Here is a 22,718-nt window from a genome sequence, read left to right as displayed (position 1 = left end):
TACATAATTAGAAAAAAAAATACTTAGTTCAAAAAAAAACATCCGAACGCTTCTACACACGCGGCCCCCGACTCACTCCTCGTCGTCCCCTTGGCCAGACCCGCCGTCACCGCCGTCACTCTCGGGTAGGGGTAGTTGACCCAACTCGCGCCTCATACTGTCGATGACACCCTTCAACATCTCCTTGTATAAGGGGTCAGTCGTCGCATGCCGCATTTTCTCCGTATTTGTGTCGAAAGTGGTTGATCTTCGTCCGCTTCGGCCAGCCAGCTTCAACACCCGAACTAAACTTGGCGGAAGTCTGCACCACAAGATAGACATCCCAATATTTGAAATCCCCGAAACCCAATTCACTGTCGGGGTACTGCTGGTGAGACAGAAGCTTCACATCATCGGCGAACATGCCGCTGGTTGGCGTGCGGAGGTTGTTTTGGTAGATGCCGACAAATTGGCTGAGCTGCCTCCTCAGCCGCTCCCACTGTTTCCGGCATTGCTCTCCATCGTGAGGCTTCCCACCTGGCGGTTTGAATTGGAGGTAGCTTCGGCTAATGTCCCACCACATTCTGTCGATATGCTGGTTAGCTCCGAAGTAGGGATCCTCGACTACACTGATCCAGGCCTTCGCCAGGGCAACGCACTCCTCTATGCTCCAGATGGTCCTCTTTCTCCTGCTGGCTTCCTCCCCCTCCCCCTCGGCCCCCGCCCCACCCTCGTTCCCCGCACGCGCAGACGAGGTAGTGGCCTTGCCCTTGCCTTTCCCTCTCCCTTGCCTTCGCGTCCTCCCTGCCGCCGATGTCATCTCAATGGGAGAATCCCTGACCGGAGATAGCCCCGACTCCTCAAAAGAGAAAGTCTCGATGCCGGTGAACTGAGTTTCCAGAGGAGTACTATGGGGGGAATCACCCGATAATAGATCCATGTAGGGGCGATAGACATTGTCCCCAGGTGATTAGGGGACCCCCTGCCTGCTTCCCCCGCAGCGGCAGGCATGCCCTGCATCATCCCGGGCATGACGGGCATCATCCCCGCCATCACGGCACTCATCCCGGGCATTTGGGGCATCATCCCACACAAGGGGGTACATATTGTAGTACCCGAGCATCATCCCTGCCATTAGGGGTTGGGGCTTCATCGGCGCCATTCCGGGCATCGATGCACTTCCGCCGACATTTTCCCCAACTCTAACTGGAAAAGTCGACGTTTGTGACTCGCTCGTGGCGGGGGAATCACTATCGAAGTGCTCCATTTATCTTCAAAAGAAATGAAAGTAGAGAGAGAGAAACTCGTTAAAACAAGTGGTGTGAATGAAATGAAGTTCAACGAGCCGTATATATAGAGTTTTTTTTTATAAAAAAATGAAAAATCGGGACGTCCGTCGTGTCACCGCAATGACGGATGTCCCCGGAATGCCGCGAAACTCTGGTGTCCGCATCGCACGTCAATGTCCGCCTCCCTGCTGCCTAATGGCGGACGTCCGCCTAGACGGCCGCTGTTGTGGATGCTCTAAGCAAGCTATTCAAGAAGAGCTAGACAAGGACAAATCCGGCTAATGCCCCACCACATTCGTAGTATTGCTGATATAATGACAATTTTTTAAAACTAGTTATAACTACATAAGTTATACAGTAAGAAAGGATTCCAGCAAATAATTTTAAAAATGAGACCACAGAGATCAAGATTAGCAAGAAACAGTATCTAATAAAAACACATGGAGTCAAGAACCACATTTTGGGAACAAAAAAATCATTCATTTATAAGAAGAATTCATACAGCTTGAATTAGCAAATTATTGTAACAAATACAAGAAGCTCTGCCACCACAACTGATTTCATGGATTATGCTTCTAAAATTTGTGTCTGCATCTAAAGTCATCACTAAAACTCCAGCTTCTCAACTCCTAACTGTTCTACACTATTATCAGTGAGAAAATACACCATAAAGGGTAGAAACTGTATATGATTAAAGAGGCTAAGCAAGTTTACAGAGAGAAAGTGGAAAACTTCATTGGGTTGGATGTACTTTTATCTTCATCAAGCACCGAACCAAAAATTGTTGGCTTCACCTGGAAAAGGTTGTATTCAATACACTCAAACAAAATGGATACAAGCACATGTGAGTGGAATCGTGGCTTAGATCGTTAGTTCCACCTGAGAGATCTACTGCCTTTCTGTCCAATACCTGTACCAGCAAGGCTAGCAGATAGCATTGACCGGGAATCCGGCTGCCACTTTAGCTCTTTGAGAAGGGAAAATAAGGTCACTAGTTCTGCAGTTATTTCACTGTCTTTAATATTGTTACACGAAACTACTCTAAGCCTATCAAGCTCCCTCCAAGAAAGGAGTACTGATTCTAGTCCTTGTGTTGTCAGTATTGAGCATCCTTTCAGTGAGAGAGATCTTATGCTCCTGCTGTTAGAAATTAGAATGAGAATGTGTCAACAATTCGTATTTAAGTCAATTACTAACTGGTAAAGCAAAAAGTTTTTTTCCCCACAAAATATCTACCTGAAGATAACTTGCCATCATCAAAATATGCAGTTAGCGCAAAATTTCCACCGTCCTCATTTTTGACTTGGTTTATCGTAATGTTCAACTCAACTTCAGTATTGCAAAATCAATTATGCAGCCACTGGCTCACAGCAAATGTTTTTTATTAGATGGGCGAGACAAATCCACAATTTACCTAACTATATACATATGCATGAGTAGACAGCAAGGATATAGCAAAAGATGGCTATGATTTTGCAGAAGATGGCACTAATTGCTAATTTGTATCAATCATATTTTTAGTCAAAGCAAGTCAGGCAGTGATGCTTTAGTACAAGGGTTAAGTTTTAGGAGGTTTTACTAGATAACTAATTTCTTATGATATGCTACAAGGATAAGGATATTCCGATTTTGAAAAACTGGAGGATATCTATTAGATCATACACAGCAACATATATGCGAGCCATGTACACGTGAAATCAAGGAGAAGGAAGCTTCGAGAGACTAGCCAACGCTATTTTAGCTCAACGGCTAGATCAGTTAGTTAGTTATAGTTTGTTATAGTTAGTTTGTTAGCTATCCTAGTTGGCACTAGATATTTTTGTGTTTCATGGATTAGTCAGCTTGCTTAGTATATAAGAGTATGATCCCTCATTGTAAACTTACTTTTACTCGATCAATAATACAAGCTCAATCGTTTCTCTCTAGCTCAATAATGTTGAGATCATAATCTTCTCATGGTATCAAGAGCAAAAAAATTTTTCCTTCCGCACAATACCTCTGATTTTGTCTCTGTTCTTTCTTCATCATGAACGGACGCAATCGTGCTCCAATTCCTCCGTCAGATGATACTTCAAGCCCCTATTTTCTCCATCCGAGTGATAATCCCGGTGTAATCCTTGTTCCACAATTGTTGATCGGATCTAACTACTCAACATGGAGTCGTTCCTTCACCACAGCTCTTCTAGCTAAAAACAAATTGGTTTTCGTTGATGGATCTATAGTTCGACCAAATGGAGATGATCTACTTTACCAAGCGTGGATCAGATGCAATAGCATGGTCGTTGCTTGGATACGCAACTCAGTTTCACAACAAATTTCCTCAAGTGTCATGTTTCTAGATAATGCATATGATATTTGGTCAGATTTGAAAGATCGTTTCTCACTTGGAGATTCTGCTCGTTTCTATCAACTAAGGCAACAATTAATGACTCTCAATCAAGGAAGTTCAGATGTTAGCAGCTACTTCACCAATCTGAGATCAGTTTGGGATGAATTTAAAAGCACTCAACCTATTTCCTGGTGTAATTGCAATCGGTGCACGTGTAATAGCTCGAGCAGATGGCATCAACACCAGGAAAATGAATGCACCATGCAGTTTTTGATTGGCTTAAATTCTACTTTCTCACAGATCAGATCCAATATCCTGGCGATCACTCCTTTGCCATCACTTTCTAAGGTGTTTTCCTTAGTTATTCAGGAAGAGAGGCAACGACATATTGATGGAAAAGCTATATCCTCTTCTTATTCATCAGCCTCTACTCCAATCTCAAGTGAACAACCGTTTTCAATGCCACTTCAAACTTTGGCAGAGGATTCAACAAGTTTCTGTGCACTCATTGTGGTAAAACTAATCATAATGTTGATAAATGTTTCTTCCTCCATGGTTTTCCTCCAGGATATGGAAGAGACAAGGTTAAACCTACTGGATTCACTCAATCAACTCCATACAAGCAGAGATCTGTCAATTTTGTTGAAGATAATTCAGACTCATCCAACTGGAAGGGATCTCAATCTGGATCTCAGCTTGTTGCTGCAAATCTACCAAGCTTGGACCAATATCAGCAGCTTGTGAATCTCTTGCAAGGCCAATTCCACACTCAAACCTTCCTCACTACCTCTGATTCTGCTCAAACTACACAGATAAATTCTCAATCTCAAGCTGCACCCTTCTCTGGTAAGGTTTGCCTTTCATCTTCTGTGTACAGTTTATCATCATCATATTCTAGCCTATCTACATGGATTTTAGACACAGGTGCTACACACCATGTCTGTTATGATCCATCTCTGCTCACAGAAGCTTCCCCAATATCTAATGCCTCTGTCAATCTACCTAATGTCACTCCACAAATCACCCTCACCTCTGTCTTACATGTTCCTTCCTTCTCATTCAATTTTCTCTCTATCAGTGCTTTGACTAAACACACCTCATGCACTGTCACTCTCACTCATAACTCTTTCCAAATCCAGGAAGCTACACTGGGGATCGTGATTGGGAAGGGTAAACGTGTTGGAAATCTCTACATACTTGACCTACCTCAATCTTCAAACAGTGATTCAAGTATGCCTCACACTTCCACACACTGATGTTTCTCATCCAACTGTTTGTGTAAACTCTGTTGTTAGTTTGGATGTATGGCACCAATTTTTGGGCCACCCTTCATTGAATAAACTCAAGCTTTTATCTGGAATTTTATCACCTTCTAATTCTCAGATCTCTTCATGTCATATTTGTCTTATAGCTAAACAAAGAAAACCAGCTTTTCCTGACTCCACAAACAAATCTTCAGCTATCTTTGATTTGATACATTGTGATGTATGGGGACCTTTTCACACTCCTACACACAATGGATTCAAATATTTCCTCACCATTGTTGATGATTTCTCTCGATTTGTTTGGACTTTTCTATTCACTCAAAAATCAGAAGTCCCAACTATAATGTCTCTATTCTTTTCCACCATCCATACTCAGTTTTCTAAGAAGATAAAGGTGTTAAGATCTGACAATGCCCCTGAATTCAACCTTTCTTCTTTGCTCTCTATATATGGGACAATATCTCAACACTCATGTGTTGAAACTCCCCAACAAAACGCAAGAGTGGAAAGAAAACACCAACATCTTTTAAATGTTGTAAGAAGTCTGCTATTCCAGTCACACTTACCTGTTGAATTCTGGGGAGAGTGTATTTTGACCGCCTCTTTCCTCATAAACAGACTTCCATCCTATGTTTTACCTAACAAATTGACACCTTTCCAACTTTTGTTTAACAAATCTCCATCATACTCAAATCTGAGAGTGTTTGGATGCCTTTGTTTTGCCTCAACATTGGAGAAAGGTAGAGACAAGTTCTCACCAAGAGCCATCAAGTGCATCTTTATTGGCTATCCATCTGGATATAAAGGGTATAAAGTGATGGACTTGGAAAATAACAACATTTTCATCAGCCGGAATGTTGTGTTTCATGAAGCAGAATTCCCTCTTTCTCAACAAAATCCTGCTATTTTTCCAGATCCTCTTCTACATGAAATATCAAACTCTCAGCCTCAGCAAAATACTAACTCTTCTGTTCCCCTTCTGCCACAGCAAAATCCTCACCAAACTCCGCCTCAGCAAGATTCTTATCTACCAGAAAATATCAATGCTCCGTCATCCACAGCATCACATCGTTCTACTTCAAGAATTATCAAAACCCCAACACATCTCACTGATTACATATGTAATTCAGTGGTTTCTTCTTCAAAGTATCCTATCTCCTCATATTTCTCACTTGCCAAAATCTCTCAGCCTTATCTCAAATTCATCATTCTTCTTTCCAATCTCACTGAGCCTAACTCTTACAAACAAGCAGCACAACATCCTGAGTGGGTATTGGCTATGCAAGAAGAGTTACAAGCTCTGATAAGGACACATACATGGTTGATCACAGTGTTGCCCCCAGGGAAAATCTCCATATCTTGTAAATGGGTGTATAAAATCAAGTTTAAGGCTGATGCTTCAATAGAAAGGTACAAAGCTCGCTTGGTTGCTACGGGTTTCACACAGCAGGCTGGAGTGGATTTCCATGACACGTTTTCACCTGTTGCAAAGCTCACCATAGTTAAGATGGTTCTTGCTCTTGCGGCTATACATGGTTGGAAGCTTGCTCATCTTGACATCAACAATGCATTCCTATATGGTGAATTAGATGAAGAGATATACATGACATTACCACCAGGTTTGGTCATTCCAGAAAATCTAAAAGCTTCAACAGAATCTGGACAGCTTGTTTGCAGGCTTAAAAAATCTCTCTATGGGCTTAAACAGGCCTCTAGGCAGTGGTACTTGAAGTTCTCACAAGTTTTGGCTGGTTTTGGATTGTCCCAATCTGCATCAGATCATTCATACTTCTATAAACACTCAACTGATGGATCTTATTTTGGGATAGTCATCTATGTGGATGACATTCTTGTAGCCTCAAGTGATGATGCACAGATTGTGAGCTTCAAGGAGTTCCTCACTAATCACTTTAAATATAAGGATCTAGGCTCTCCTAAGTATTTTCTTGGGATTGAAATTGCAAGAAATCATAGTGGGATATTCATTTCACAGCACAAGTATGCCTTGGACCTTGTCACTGATGCTGGTCTTCTTGGCTGTAAGCCCTCTAATATCCCCATGGATTCTTCTAAAACTCTGCAGCAAGATGAAGGAGAGCTACTCTCTGATCCCACAGCCTATAGGAGACTCATTGGCCGTCTGGTTTATCTATGCATAACCAGGCCTGACATTACATTTGCAGTAAATAAACTCAGCCAATTCTTGGCCAAACCTTGCTCTGGACACATGTTAGCGGCTGAGAAGGTTCGTCGATACTTGAAACGTACTCTGGGGCATGGTCTCTTCTACTCAGCACAAGCAGATCCAACTTTAAGCATTTTTTCAGATGCTTGTCCAGATACAAGGAGAAGCATCTCAGGCTTTTGCTTGTTTCTTGGTAGTTCTTTAATATCTTGGCGCTCTAAGAAGCAGCATACCGTCTCTAGATCCTCGGCTGAATCCGAATACAGAGCAATGGCATTGGCTTGCTGTGAAGTTGTTTTGATCTTAGCCTTACTCAAAGATTTTGGAGTTGAGATCAAGCAACCAGTCCCTCTATATTGTGATAATCAAGCCGCGGTTTATATCAGTTCAAATCCCGTATTTCACGAGCGCACGAAACACATAGAGATCGATTGCCATAAGGTTCGAGAAAAATTACTTGAAGGTGTGACCAAGCCCATCCATGTACACAACAACCTTCAACTTGCCGACATATTCACCAAGCCTTTATCTTCAACGCCATTTCACACGCTTTTGTCCAAGATGGATTTCACAACCGTGTATAGTCCATCTTGAGGGGGGCTATTAGATCATATACACACAGCAACATATATGCGAGCCATGTACACGTGAAATCAAGGAGAATGAAGCTTCGAGAGACTAGCCAACGGCTAGATCAGTTAGTTAGTTATAGTTTGTTATAGTTAGTTTGTTAGCTATCCTAGTTGGCACTAGATATTTTTGTGTTTCATGGATTAGTTAGCTTGCTTAGTATATAAGAGTATGATCTCTCATTGTAAACTTACTTTTACTCGATCAATAATACAAGCTCAATCGTTTCTCTCTAGCTCAATAATGTTGAGATCATAATCTTCTCAATATCAAATGAAAATTTTTTGTTGAAGCTGCATGTTGCGATAAATGTCACAAAAAACATGCACTCCATATTTCATAGTAGTAAACAATTTCAATTCACCCAACTAGATATTGAGAAAATATGAGCAGCTTAGCAAGATAGCATCACATTTCTGTTTCTTCAACATAGGCAGATATTGAATTCTACTTATTTTTTTCTATAGCAGTGTGCAAGACAAAATATTTGACGATAGTAATGTCATAACAAGCATACTCAATCTTAGGATGACATAATTAAGTTGTAGATAAGAGACGCAAGAGTTATGTATATACCTAAAAATAGTGGCAGCAGCAAAGACACTGTCATCCAATCCCCAGCAGTCCTCAAGAACCAGCTCTCTAATACTCCGACAAACTACAAACAACGCCTTCACACCCTGCTTGCCTTGCATGTGACACTTCCTCAAATGCAACTCCTCAAGAATCATACATGATCCCAAATGCTCATCCAGTCCTGGGTTCTCATCAATTTTCTTACACGTCCGGGTCGCGCATTTTCTTGTTGGGGCTGGAATTAGGGTTCAAGATTGGGTCTTTTTGAGGTGAGGATGGCGATTTCACATGTTAGGGTTTTGGGCGCCGCCAAAAGTGAAACGCATCGCCGGTCAATCAGCTGAAATTTGCAAAGCAGCAGCAGCTTACACACACTAGATGAAATTGTGTGTGTGAAAGCTGAGTTCTTGTTCTTGTTTGCTGAGGAAATTGAGGAGTTTATTAGATTTTGGGGGGATCAATAAATCTAGGAATCTAGGATTATATTAAATCTTAATTTTTTTTTTTCATATGAGTTATGATTATGAGAAGTAGATTAGATTTGTAGGACTCAAAATGTTAGAGTGTCCACACTGGGGGAGCCGCGGCCCGTGGCTCGGGTGCGCTGCCCCCACTGCAGAGAGCCGAGAATGGTGGCTGAGGGCCGAGAGCCACGAGGGAGCCGCGGCCTTCACGCGGCTGAGCCGTGTGAGCCGCGGCCCACCACTGCAGCGGGCCACGTTTCGCGGTTGGGCCGCGATTTTTAATTTTTTTTTGTTCCTTTTTTTTATTAAATACACCCCATTTTTCCTCCATTTTTCTACCCCAATTCAAACACCACTCTCTCCAATCTTTCCAATCTATTTTACTTCAACTTCTGAAATATGGAATCAGACGATGAACGGTTCCAAGAAGCGGTAGATTTGGAGATCCAAAACCTAGTTGCAGCGGTGCAACAGGAAGCTGACGAGGCGGAGGCGGCGGCGGAGGCTGCGAAGGAGGCGGCGGCAGCGGTAGCAGTCCCTCGGCCGTTCTATCATCGGCGGTATATCGACCGTGACCATGCCGGGGCTGACCGCCGGTTGATGGAAGACTACTTCAGCGAGAACGCCCGTTATCCGGCAGAGATTTTCCGTCGGCGTTTCAGAATGTCGCAACAACTCTTCGTCCATATAGCGACGTGTTTGGCACAGCGGTTCAAGTGCTTCAACTTGCGATATGATGCCACCGGCCGACCCGTCTTGTCGACATATCAGAAGTGTACAAGTGGCAATTAGGCAGCTTGCCTATGCCGGGCCCGCTGACATGTTTGACGAATACCTGCACATGGGCGAAACGACTGCCCTACAGATGTTGAGGCAGTTTTGTAAGGGCGTTAAGGATATCTTCAAAGGGGAGTTTCTACGGAAGCCAACGGCCGATGATTGCCAGAGTCTGATTGATATGCACGAGACTGTACATCATTTTTCGGGGATGTTGGGAAGCATCGATTGCATGCACTGGGAGCGGAGGAACTGCCCAGTGGCTTGGAAGGGGCAGTTCACTTCTGGTTTCAAAGGCCGACATCCCACGATGATCCTGGAAGCCATTGCTGACTACCGCTTGCGAATCTGTCATGCGTATTTTAGGGTCGCTGGGTCGAACAACGACATCAACGTTCTACGATCGTCCCACCTGTTCAATGACGAGAGCCAGGGTGAGGGTCCGCAAGTTAGATTCATGGCCAACGGCACGTAGTACTGGGATACTATTTGGCCGATGGGATATACCCTCGCTGGCCCGTGTTTGTGAAGTCGATCTGACAACCCGTTGGGCAGAAGCAAACCTACTTCGCGAAAAAACAAGAGGGTGCTAGGAAGGATGTAGAGCGAGCGTTTGGTGTCCTCCAAGTGCGATGGGCCATTATACGGTGCCCGGTTCGACAATGGCACGAAAATGATGTCTCAGACATCATGACTGCATGTATCATATTGCACAATATGATAATAGCTGGCGAAGGATTTGCTGCAGAGCGATGGACACCAGAAGATGGTGCTAGTTTGAGCTCGGGTATTGCCATGGAGCCCCTGCAGATGACTGTACCACGTACTAATGAATACTTGATCCAGCGGTACACGGATATGCGGAGCCAAATATCGCATACATCACTGCAGGCTGATATGGTTGAAGAGGTCTGGAACCGTAGAAGGAGCGCCGCATAGTGATATGGGTTTTCGGGCTGTTGTTTTTAAAGTATAAAACTTTCGTGATATAATTTTCCTATTTTATTAGTATAATACAACGATGTTCTTGTTACACTTTTTTTTTGGTTAGGTTGTGAAATTTTTTTTAGTTACAATCCAAATTATTTTATTTAAATTAAATTTATAAATATAATAAATTATAGGCCAATAAAATTTATTGTACTTAAATTAAAAAATATCATTAAAAAAGCAAACAAAATTAATTTTAATTTTGGAGAGGGCCACATTTCGTGGCCCTTGTTATTTTTGGGTTTTACCATTGTGGAGAGCCACATTTGGTGGCCGGGCCAACTTTAGTGGCCTTCAAGGGCCACCATTGTAGACACCCTTAGACCATCAGCAGTGGGGCGCCTTAAGGCACGCCCTATGGCGCGCCACGTCAGCATTTTTATCCTCCTCCTTCTCCACCTGCAGTGGGGCGCCCTAAGGCGCGCCACATCATCAATTTTGTAATATTTACAAAATACATACGAATTAAAAAAAACTAAAATACATTTAAAATACGAATTTTAAAAACTTCATTCATTTAATAAAAATTAATACATTACAATGCGAAATAATAAAAAACGCAAACTCAGCGATGGCGGTTACGAGCCCACACTTCTTCAATCATGTCGCTCATGAGCTGCGCATGCTCCTGTTGGTTGCGCATTGAGGCCTGCCTAGATAAAACCTCATCGAAACCTAACGGTAACCCTCTATCGGGTGTCTCGGTTGATGTGCCGGCAGAGCTAGATGCACGGTCGTCGTCATTCCAATCGGTGATGCTTCCGCCTTCACTCTCGACTATCATGTTGTGCATGATTATGCACGCATATATGATATCGGCGATGACTTCCTTGTACCAGAAACGAGCCGGCCCTTTCACAATTGCCCACCGTGATTGGAGCACCCCAAATGCCCGCTCTACATCCTTCCGCGCCGCCTCTTGCTTTTGCGCAAATAAAACCCTCTTCTCACCAATCGGGCAGCTGACCGTCTTTAGGAAAACTGGCCACCGTGGGTAGATGCCGTCGGCCAAGTAGTACCCCATATGGTATTGGCGTCTGTTGGCAGTGAACTCTATGGCCGGGCCGTTGCCGTTACATTGGTCGGTGAAGAGGGTGGACGAGTTGAGGACGTTGATGTCGTTGTTCGACCCGGCTACGCCGAAGTAAGCATGCCAGATCCAAAGCCGATAGTCAGCGATGGCTTCGAGGATCATCGTCGGGTGGCTGCCCTTGTATCTACTTGTGAATTGGCCTCTCCACGCCTTCGGACAGTTCTTCCACTGCCAGTGCATACAGTCGATGCTCCCGAGCATCCCAGGAAACCCGTGCGCCCTCTCGTGCATCTGCATCAGACCCTGGCAATCAGTGGCTGTCGGCTTGCGCAAATATGTGTTGCCATAAGCCTCTACTATCCCCCGACAAAAGTACTTCAGACACTCGCGGCCTGTAGTCTCCCCACAGTGGAGGTACTCGTCAAAAAGGTCCGTCGTGGTGCCGTATGCCAGCTGACGAATTGCAGTCGTGCACTTTTGCAATGATGTAAGGCCGGGCTTCCCGATGCCGTCCTCCCGAAACGTGAAGTATTCTTCACGTGAAGACAATGTACGAACAATGCTGAGAAAAAGGTACCTCGACATTCGAAACCGGCGGTGGAACACAGTCGGGCCACAACGTGGTTGATCGGCAAAATAGTCTTCAACCAGACGCCTGTGAGCTTCCTCGTGGTTGCGTCGGACATACGTTGTATGTCGAATAGGACGATGGACTTGCTCAGCCGCCGCTGCAGCCGCCGCCGCCTCGCGCTGCATTTGCGAATAGCATGCCGCCATGGCCTCTTCAACGGCTGCATCTAATGCTTCGTCAATCGAACGACCGGAATCAGACGAACTAGAACTATTGGTGTCTTCGCCGGGATTCATTTTCGTTGGATGTTGAGAGAGAATATGTTGAGAGATAGTCGATATGTTCGTATGCACAACTGAATGAGAAACGAGATTTATATAAAAAAATGAAACCGTGTGCCATCGTCCGCGGCCTTCACAATGGGGCGGACGATGTCGCGGACGATGGTCATCGTCCGCGACGTCCGCAATGGAGCGGACGATGGCGCGGACGATGGCCATCGTCCGCGGTTTAAGTCGCGCCCGAAGCATAGGCCGCGACTATCGTCCGCGGCCTATGCCACACACCCACAGTGGGGGCGGACGATGAATGGCGCGGACGATGCGCGCCATCGGGCGTGCCATCGTCCGCCCATTGTGGATGGCCTTAGTGCAAAAGAGGAGTTGGTCACAAAAATTAAGAATTTTTACTTTATAGCCAATTGATGACATATCCATGCTTTGGGCCAAAGTTTATATTTCAGGTCAAGAAATAGTGGGTAGGGTCCACCAATGCAGTATTTAATTTGTGTGTTCACTTTATCGATTTTGAAGAATTGGTTTATACATTTCGGCTCAATAAATTATTGTTGTGACTAATTAGTTCCCCAACAATTTTTAAAATACCATGCCTTGCCCTCTCTGAAGACCAATTAATCCAACTCAGCGGGGGCATTATAGGGCATTCCCCAACCAATTATGGGTTAAACAGCAACACCCAGATTTGAATACCACCACTTTGTCATGTTTTGAAACTTGGCCATATCATGTGAACAGTGCGGGCTTTGTAATTTATCTAGAGCCAACATGTTTTTTAACATGGAAAGTGAACACAAGAATTTCATCAGTTTTGGGCCCTTATCTGGGCATATCAATGAAAGTGAACGACTCCTATAGTACTCGGCAAAAGATAAAGTTTCTGAAATTTTGGACTATCTTTATGTCTTGTTGTAAGCAAAAAACTTATAATTGTACTCCTTGTACTATCTTAATTGGCCCACTTATATCATAAGGATTTTTATTAAATTGCATATAGTAGATTGTTTCGATAAATAGAGACCCAAATCAAATGTCTTTTCCTACAGAAATCTAACAATTACTCAATTTACTCTAACATGACGCTTGTAATTGGTTCAACGACAATTTAAATTTCATATTAGAGCTAGAGAATGTTGTTTAGAAATATAATATATCCCAAGAAATAGTAGTTCAAACATCCTTTAAAGTTTACACAAACAAGGGAACTTTATTATTAGCTACTTTCAACCATTACTCACATAACTACACATATTAGAATCCGAGCTATCTCTTGAAAATATCCTACTCACGCCATCAAACAACAATCAAGTTAAATTTTGAACAAACATGGTTTCAACATATATGATCAAGAACACCATAAGGAAAGAGCTACATCTACATCTATATATATCTCACTATTATATATCTTACATATTTTTATTTTTATTTTTTTGAGCCAATCCTTTGTTGAAACTGTTGATACAAAGCTGCCAATCTGGTGTAACCGTCGATCGTCATAATTGGCTGCAATCACAGTTAATTAAATGAAACCATAATTTCAAGATTCAATTTTAATAAATTTTGGTTACATTTCATATTCTTACTTGAGATTGAGTAGCAAAGTAGTTGGATAAGAAATCCGGCGTGGGCGGCGGAGGTTGGATGTCCCACGGCGGCATCGACATGAACGCGGTGGCCGATGGCATCATGGGTGGCATCGCTGTGGCGCTACCGATGTCGATGCCTCCCATCCTATGCATGGGCATAGACATGGCCATGCCCATGGATGGAGTCATCATAGACATTTGAAGCATCGATAATGGCATCATCATAGATGGCATGGTCATCCTACTTACCATATTTACTTGTGCTTGCAATTCTTTCATGTAATCTATTACTTCATCCAACATTGACGCTTTGTCAGTCTGTAATCAATAAACTAAATAAGTACACATGAATTTTTGAATATTTTGAAATTAATTTCTTATTCAATATACTTACTAGAGAAGTGTAGAATTAAACTCAAGTGTTAGAGGTAAAACATAACGCACCGACAACATGATTTAACTCCTTATAATTTGGCATGATTTTTGTCTCTCTTTTTTCTATTTTATGATCAAATATGATATACTAATAATTGAGTTTAATAGTCTACGCTTTAGTCGTGAAAAATCTAGTCTAAGCTTTCATACCTTGCTGGAATTTGGGACCAACTTCTGTAATGTCTTCATTCTTTCATTAATTTTGTCCCTTCTTCTCTGAAATAAATCAATGAACACGATATGTGCATGTATGATATTTATATATAGATATAGACGTATGATCAAATGAGAATCATATCTTAATGCAAACTAAGATCGAACAACTCTCGTCCGATATGAAAATCCGACGGATGAAAATTCGGTTACTGTGGCATTCTTATTCAACCAATTTTAAACTAGTCATTTTCAAAATAATTTAGCCATGGTGAATCATGATTTTAAATTATATTTGCCCATAATTTTTCTCTTAAAATAGATCAAAACTTTAAATTTCGTATAACTCACCTAATTTAAATTAAATTATATATCAAACTAAATGGAATAATTGAAATATAAAAGAACTATAACAAGATGAAGGGGTAAATGAAAACTTACTCTCTCAGATTGGCTGTGAATAGCAGCTGCCCTAACTTTAGCTGAGATTGAGGATTTTCTATTTCCAATTTTTCTGTTTTCTTTTTTCCTTGCCTGACCCTGTAATAAAAATAAAATAAGTAGTACAAAATTCTCTACTTTTTTTTATTTTTTTTAAATCATATTTTAGTTTTCATAAAATTTTCATAAAGTGCATGCAAAAATAAAATACCTGTGATCTACTGCAACAAACGGTGTCGTTTTCCTCGCCGGAAGTCCTGGTGTAATCTTCGCCGGAGCTGGTATTTTCCGGCGACCAGAGAGAGGTGGACGTGAGGCCAAAGTCTCTCTCGCATGAATCCATCGTCAGCGGCGCGCTGTCACTCCCGCCGTCGCCGCACGTGTCGCTCGGGCTGGCGCTCGTGTAACACGTGCACGAGCCCCGGCCCACGCCGCTGCACGACCCCACCGTGCACGCGCCGATCCCCGGCACCTCCGCGGAGCTCTCCGGGCCGTCGTTCCCGCCGTTGTGGCACGGCACGAGCGCGTCCATGCTGGCCGCGGATGCGGAGGCATTTTTGCTTCCGCCTCTGTGGTCGAGCCACGGAACGAGCTTGGCCGCAGCGCGTGGGAGGCCACACGCGCCTTGGTCAACTATTGACTCCAGCGTGTCGGCCGGGCGCAGGTGCGGCTTTTCCCACGCGCAATTAGCGGCCCGCGACGCGCCGAGGCCGTACGCGGCTAGCGGGCCGTTCTCCCATGTGAGCTCCGCCACTTCGTAGTCCAATCTGAAAAAGCATATGTAACTAGTTAAGCGTAGCAAAATATTAAATTGAAAATTTTCAGTGAATATTATGATGAAACGGGAATTACGAAAGCGGATCGGTGGCGAAGGAATTCATTTCGATGTCGCTCAAAAAAATTATTGTTTTATTCTTGAATAGAATTGTAAATATTTATCGGGTTATGATTATTTAGTTATTTTTGTTTGGGTTGAATATATGTGGGTGAGGAGTGAGAGAGGATTTGATGGCATATTTAAGATTCATAAGATAAGAAACAGCATAAGTTGAAAGAGATGCGCAATGGACACCTGTACAGGGAGTTTTTTGCATTACACAAAAAATTCGAAAGTAAATACAGAGATGTGTCGTATTTTGAATTTTGATAATTTTTGTTTTCAGTTTTAATTTATTAGGTTTTGATATAAGATTTTACAAATAATTTTTATATTTTTTTCTAGATTTTGAATTAATTATGGTTATTTCTAAATTTTTATAATTAATTATATTAATTGTCATGTTGCTCAATCCTAGCGGATTGATATTCCAATCATATATAAGGTTGATAATTGGCCTTGATCATGCAATGAAATCTATTTCTTCTCTAACATATTTGAAATTTCGACCTTATGATGAGTAACATATATATTGATGATCGGCGATAAACTTGAAATAGTACCTCCCCATTTAGTTAAAATGATTCGGTTTCCTTTTCGCATGTGTTTTAAAAAAAATGACACTCTATAATCTAAAAAAAAGTTTCTTCTATATTATTCTCTCTTTTGCTTTAATGTATTTTGACTTTAACTATATTATTTTTTAAAATACATGCGAAAAAAAAAGTAATCTTAATGAAAAGATGGAGTATTAAATTGTGATGAGGATATACGGTATGTAATGAGCAAATTACGACATTATAATTTTTTCTATTGTGATTTAGTGGAGATAGATTTGCCGTCTTAACTTTCATATCTCCTATTATTATCGCTATCTTAATATATGAATTAGACAATTAATAATTTGCAATGATAATTCCATATATCTTCATGATATTATTTTTAGTAATACTCTATGAAATTTGCTTTACATTAGAGATCTAATTTATTGCACTTTTATCATGAATATTAAATTACTACAAATATTGCACAAATTTAAATTGTATATTACCTTTAATTGTATATTGATCAAACATGCTCATAGAGTAATTGCATTTCGTAATCTTGTAAATTTCTAATATTCCTTTTTTTTATGAAAATAAAGTGATGCAAAATATTGAGACGTGTACCTAGAAATTGAATTCAACAAAGGGGCCAATCCACGTGTCGCTTGATCGCGCATTCTTTTTCTGTTACTTGACCTGAGGAATCTTCCTTTTCCCCGTTTTCTAATTTCAACACCTATTACAGTAATTCAATTAAATGTTAATTATGAGGTGATTTGTGATAATTAACATATATTTTTTTTTCAACAGTTATGTGAGTGTTATAATTATATCAAATCATTAATTCATTTGATTTTTTTTTCATTTTTATTTAATTAATTTCATACATTTATGAAAGCATCATTAGTTGGACCCCATCTTTGATTAAGTGTCCGGGTTTGCTACCAACTCCAAGCCTTAATTATCAAAATGGAACCACAATAAACAGCGTTATAGTGATTAGAAGTGCCAAATTAAAAGTATCAAAATAGAAGAAGAAGAAGAAGATAAGATTAGTGTGGCCAAACCCCAAATCGTTCGTACCATCACTATAAATCGGTAGCTATCCATATATATTCTTTTGTCAAAGGGTTACTGATTTTTAAATATTTAATTCCAAAATACATTATATGTATCATTATATTATTTTTTGGTGAATAGTAATGATTAGTTTATTCTTTTTGCTTTTAGGCGTTTCTGTCGAAATGATACCAACATTGAATATTTACATATAGTTAGTAGGGTTTGGAAGTTGGTTGTGTGGGAGGAGGAATCGGTGGTGCGATCATGTAAATCATACTGTATTTGGGAAAAGAAAGCGATCAGAGCCATCTTAATACCAATGGATTCTGAGGTGTTGAAGATAATTCATCTCTGTGCCTTTTGCAAATAGCATCGGGAAATTGTCGCCCACATCTTTTTTGGGTGTGTAATTGTTGCTGGAATATTTAGGTTTTATGCTCTCTCTCTTGGTTGAACACACGCCATTTTTCAAGTTTGATAAGAAGATTTGGACTTCGTTGCTCTATTTGGTGGCTGAGAAACGAGGTACTCCTTCATTACAGCATATTCGGTAACGCCAAACTGGAACAATCTCTCCTTGGTACCTTTATCACCTATAAATATAATAGATATACGATTCACGCCTATTAAACTTGATATTTTAAATTTATGTATAATTAAACTTGATCTTTTAAATTTAATCATATATTTTTTGGAATGCAAAATAATTAAAGTACATTATCAGTGCTAATAATTTAAATTTAATAGTCCTATACTAATTCGATATGTCCAATTCGATTACCCCAATCAGAAATCCGGTGTCGGAAATTCATATATGAAATCATTATCAAAGGAAAATTGAATTTGCAGGAATCACCAATCAACCATGAATTACTTCACGCCCAACCAGCAACAGCATGATTACCATACCTCTTCTCAAAACCAACAATCATACGATCAATTCACCAATAACCCTTATTCATATCCTTACCCCAACCCTCAATTCGCCACTACCATTCCTCCATATTCATACCAGAATCCCCCCGTACAACCATCACAGCACCATGAACAAGAGCCTCATCCACCTGGGGTAACGCCGCCGCCGCCACCACAAGTTCTCCAGAATTCCTATTATCAATACAACCCTAATGGCGGCGGCGCTGCTGTTCCCACTGCGGCCTCACAATTGGGGGCGATGGATGCCGGCGTCCCGGCGCTGGTTCATCAGCCGGTATGATTTGTTTTCCCCTTTCGTTTTTCGGATTTTGAAATTGTTGTTTAATTTTGAAAATTTAAATTTGTGAGGGTTTGACTGAGCTTATTTAATTGGGATATTCCTAATGAACTATGTGAATTGGGGCATTTTTATCCTTGCATTTAAAAAACAAATTAATCTTCTTTTTATTGAATACTCTAAATTTGATAATTGATATGTTCACTCACAATTGGACAAGATGTTGAAACCACAGGATTCTGATGTCCTAATGTTGAAAGTGATTTTGATGTCTAACTTGAGCTTAGTTATATGAATGCGATACGAGCTTGTCTTCTGGCTAATCAAGCGAGGGTGAGTGCTTCCAAGTTGACAGTGTTCTGCTAAGCTGATTATGCTTCGTAACCGTCTTTTCTGCATAACATTAACTTCACTTGGGATATCGGAAGTTGGTTGGTTATGCGAGAAACTGTTGGTTCATGATAGTTATAATGGGCTGAGTAGAATAGCTTTCGTTAAGCTGGACAAGTTGATAGTTGTGCCTGAGCTTAAAGTACTGCTGCTCAAGCTCATGGCGAACCAAATCACTCGTTGTCCGTTGTCAACATGATACCAGCTTAGACAGCCCGTCGTACAGTTCAATTTTCTTTACCTTGGGCTTGGTTCTTCTCTCCTGAAGTTGTTTTTGTCATTTGCAGAAGAACTAGTTACAAGGGCTGGGAAGATTTCACAATTCAGTAAATGTGACCTTCGCTCCTTTATATAGTTCTTGTTCCTCTAATGGTCAGGTTGGTCAATGATGTCCTGCTGTTGAGCGCCATTCATTCTATGAGTTTTTTCTTATTCACGATCATGAAAAATTGAAGGCTTCAACTTTTTTCATGATCTTTTGGAGCACTCAATGTCTCTTTATTACGTATCTGCAACATATTAGATGTTGTCAATTTCTGAAGACATAAATTAGATAAGTTGGACTATGTGGCTGCCACCCGTATACTTTTCTTAATTTGCAAACACAAGGTTTTGGAAAACTCTTCTTTCCTTCTCCTTTATTTGATTTTGAGATTATAGTTGGAGTTACTGAACTAACAGCATTCTTACTAATACTTTTCCGTCAGTTAAATTAATTTGCATGGCTTTTCACTTCTTAGTTGCCATTTTTCTTGTTGTATGTTTGAAGTGTCTGTAAAGCTAAACCCTCATTTATGATCTCAACAGAATGCTTAGCTATAGCCTATGGCTTCTTGCAGTTCAGGGTATTCATTGTCACTTTTCAGTAAGCGCTGGGCTTTTCGATAATTATGTGTTGCCACAAGGATCTCATTATGCTTCTTTGACAATTGTTTACAATATTTTGGGCACAGTTTTAAAATCCAATGTGCATCTGATTTTGGTAGCTTGCTCCTTGCTAACAGTTGGTTTTGATTATTTGTATACACAAACTAATATTTTTACATCTATTTATATATTGATGTGCAATGTTCATGCTTTAACATGATTTGAGATGCTGAACTCCGAGTGATTTTCTAATTTGTCATACTCTTTTCTACCTTTTGTGATTTTCGTATTGAACAATTGCATCTTTTGAAAATATCTATTTTTGAATATCAAACATATATTACCATATAGTGTTCTATACTGTGGCTTCAGTCAGTAAAATTAATTTTGTGGACTTCATCAAATAGCTAAAACAACGGGCTTTCTCTAGCTCAGTCTATTACTTGGTAATGTTTTGACATTTTATCTTCATATATTCTTAACATTACATGTCTCATTATGACCAAAAAAGAACCCTTAACTGAAGAGAATAACGTTTCAAGCATTTATTTATACTAACAGTTATTCTTCCAGGATTCAGCCATTTCTATGTTTCACTTGAAAATCTGAGTGATATAATTCTACAGATTGCGCAACCCTTGTACGGAAGTGTAGGCTATATGGATGGAATGGTTCCTAGAGGAGATCCCCAAACCCAACCTGATCCAAAACTAAATGTCTCGAGTTATGTATTTGGTGTTGATGGATACGCCGGAGGTCATTCTTTGCCTATGAATGCAACAACACCTTATCAGGACCATTCAGCAACTGCTTATGGTGGAATACACTTGCAAGGAGGGCCCTTTCAACTCCTGCCACAGCCTTCTGGTGAACCCCATTATGGTCATCGAGCAAACGTCTCAGGCCGGACAAATCATGGTCGTGGACGCGGCAAAGGCTCTGTACAGCGGAAACATGCAGGAGCGGCGTCTCTGCCCAGTGCATCAAGTGTTGCTCAAACTCAGCCTTTGCAGGGTTCAGCTCAGTTGGTATCTGTTTCGCCATCTCCAAAAGTCGTGTCGTGTGAACTCTGCAAGATTGAATGCAATACCCTTGAAGTTCTTCAACAGCACTTGATTGGTAAAAAGCATAAGAAAAAATTGAAAGTGTTTGAAGAATTACAAAGCCTCAACAAAAAGGTGACTAGTGGACAAGCTGATCAGGTGCCGGCTATTCAATCGAACTCTGAAGCCGAAGCCGTTTCAATGCCTAACCTGGTTGAGGGGTCTGGCAAGCAGCAACCTCAACAAGAAGTTTTACCTTCTCAAGAAAGTAATGAGGAAAGTAAAGCTGCAGGAGAGAAACGCAAGGTAGAAGAGGTGGAACATCCCGAAGAATCAGCCAAAAAGGTGAAGGTAGATGGGAGTGAACGCGTAGGACGTGGGGTCAAGCATAAACTAAGGGGTGGTAAGAGCAACAGAATGATGAGGCCTTCTGCTAGGTTAAAAAATTTGGTTCAACCGCCTAAACCAAAAGAAGTTACACCCTTAGTTTGTGAATTGTGTAATGCGAAGTGTGAATCCCTCGTCGTTTTTCAAAGTCATTTGGCAGGAAAGAAGCACAAATCAAAAGCCAAGCGCTTCATGAGCCAAGTTGAACAAGAACTTCCCCAAGCTCAAGGACCAGCAACAATGCAAGGATTCAGTGCCTACCAGGTTGCATCTGCTCAACCAGAATCGCTTGTAGCAGTCTCCGGAGCTTTATTTCCAGCGACTATTGCTGCAGAAGGAACAGGGAACATGGGATGTCCGGTGACTGGATCGAGTGTTCTTTATCCCGGTGCAGAAATGGTTGGCGGCGCTGCTGGTTTTGAGCAGTCAGTTTCATGTGGAACAACCTTATACGGAGGTTCTTCGTCGGAGCAGAATTCATTACTCGTGACACAGCCCCCTCCCCACTGAGCTCTCATTTCCGAGATTGTGGAAGCAGATTTTCAGCTTCTGGCATGAATGAGGAGTGCAGCTACAGCTGTTGCATCTTTTGCTATCCGCATATTTTCTTGTGATTGAATTTTGAATTCTAATAACCCAATTAGTTTCATAATTTTATAATATTTGAGAACAAAATTGAGACTCTTTTTTGTATGGGTGAACTTTATCAAACAATGATACTTGCATTTTTCTGTGTTTGGTGACAAATGGCAAGTTTGTTTCTTTTGAAGGGGAATTGGTCTCTAACAAGTAATCTTAAGAATTTTGGTAGAATTTTAAATTTTATCTGAAACTTAAAGCTTGTTCATAAAAATCTTAATTTTGTTGTTGTTTAGGATTTTCCATACTGTGTCATCTCTTCTCCTTCTTCTTGTCCTCACAGAGACAGCCGAGCCAGCTCCATCACTCCTCTAGCGGCAATGGAGGAAACCTCAATCAAAATCAAAGTTTATGATTCAAACATAAAATTTTATTAGTCCATGTTATAGCTCGGCCCGTTACATTTTGAGCAAGATAGTGATTAGGTGAGCTTGAAAAATAAAAGTTTCATTTTGATGTAAAATCAGTACTATAATTTAATTAGTAATAATGTACTATATTAAGTTTTTAATTAATTAAATTTAGTAACAAGAAATAGTAATTTTTATTTTTATTTTTATTTTGGTAAAGAAAGCAAACAAAACTTGATTACAAAGAAATTAATAAAGATAAATTCATCATATAACATCCAGCTATAGAAATCTGGGCGCGAATTTTCTAGCGCATGAATGAGAATGACTCACTTAAAAGAATATG

The 22,718-nt window shown here is 40.8% G+C and overlaps 4 protein-coding genes across 8 annotated transcripts; 2 read left to right on the top strand and 2 right to left on the bottom strand.

Annotated features, from left to right (window-relative positions):
* Positions 1-1,726: 1,726 nt before the first annotated feature.
* Positions 1,727-8,743, bottom strand: LOC121763542 (F-box protein At5g51380-like). Of its 4 annotated transcripts, none has more exons than XR_006042444.1 (3): positions 8,254-8,743; positions 2,505-2,628; positions 1,727-2,408 (listed from the first exon to the last, which is right to left on the bottom strand). XR_006042444.1 is itself a non-coding variant. In XM_042159578.1 (2 exons), the coding sequence occupies exons 1-2, from the start codon at positions 8,406-8,408 to the stop codon at positions 2,138-2,140; spliced, it is 426 nt and encodes a 141-aa protein (XP_042015512.1). In that variant the 5' UTR covers positions 8,409-8,743; the 3' UTR covers positions 1,727-2,137. The 4 variants fall into 4 exon arrangements, 2 of the variants coding, with proteins under 2 accessions (XP_042015512.1, XP_042015513.1); XR_006042445.1 differs by having other exon boundaries at positions 1,727-2,405; XM_042159578.1 differs by lacking the exon at positions 2,505-2,628.
* Positions 8,744-9,537: 794 nt separating this feature from the next.
* Positions 9,538-9,969, top strand: LOC121765681. Its single transcript, XM_042161888.1, has one exon. The coding sequence runs from the start codon at positions 9,538-9,540 to the stop codon at positions 9,967-9,969; it is 432 nt and encodes a 143-aa protein (XP_042017822.1).
* A 3,710-nt stretch (positions 9,970-13,679) lies between these two features.
* On the bottom strand, positions 13,680-16,016 carry LOC121765767 (transcription factor UNE10-like). 2 transcript variants are annotated; one of them, XM_042161990.1, is made up of 6 exons: positions 15,852-16,015; positions 15,211-15,766; positions 15,000-15,098; positions 14,556-14,621; positions 13,968-14,288; positions 13,680-13,887 (listed from the first exon to the last, which is right to left on the bottom strand). In XM_042161990.1, exons 1-6 carry the CDS (start codon positions 15,878-15,880, stop codon positions 13,807-13,809), a joined length of 1,152 nt encoding a protein of 383 aa, XP_042017924.1. In that variant the 5' UTR covers positions 15,881-16,015; the 3' UTR covers positions 13,680-13,806. The 2 variants fall into 2 exon arrangements, with proteins under 2 accessions (XP_042017924.1, XP_042017925.1); XM_042161991.1 differs by lacking the exon at positions 14,556-14,621 and having other exon boundaries at positions 15,852-16,016.
* Positions 16,017-17,583: 1,567 nt separating this feature from the next.
* LOC121765255 lies at positions 17,584-22,130 on the top strand. The gene is made up of 3 exons (XM_042161330.1): positions 17,584-18,008; positions 18,333-18,693; positions 20,580-22,130. The coding sequence occupies exons 2-3, from the start codon at positions 18,349-18,351 to the stop codon at positions 21,891-21,893; spliced, it is 1,659 nt and encodes a 552-aa protein (XP_042017264.1). The 5' UTR covers positions 17,584-18,008; positions 18,333-18,348; the 3' UTR covers positions 21,894-22,130.
* Positions 22,131-22,718: the final 588 nt, after the last annotated feature.

Source organism: Salvia splendens, chromosome 14 (genome assembly GCF_004379255.2).
Source record: "Salvia splendens isolate huo1 chromosome 14, SspV2, whole genome shotgun sequence".
NCBI lineage: Eukaryota > Viridiplantae > Streptophyta > Magnoliopsida > Lamiales > Lamiaceae > Salvia > Salvia splendens.
The sequence above is the reverse complement of the archived record's forward strand: the minus strand, read 5'-3'. Positions and strand labels throughout refer to the sequence as shown.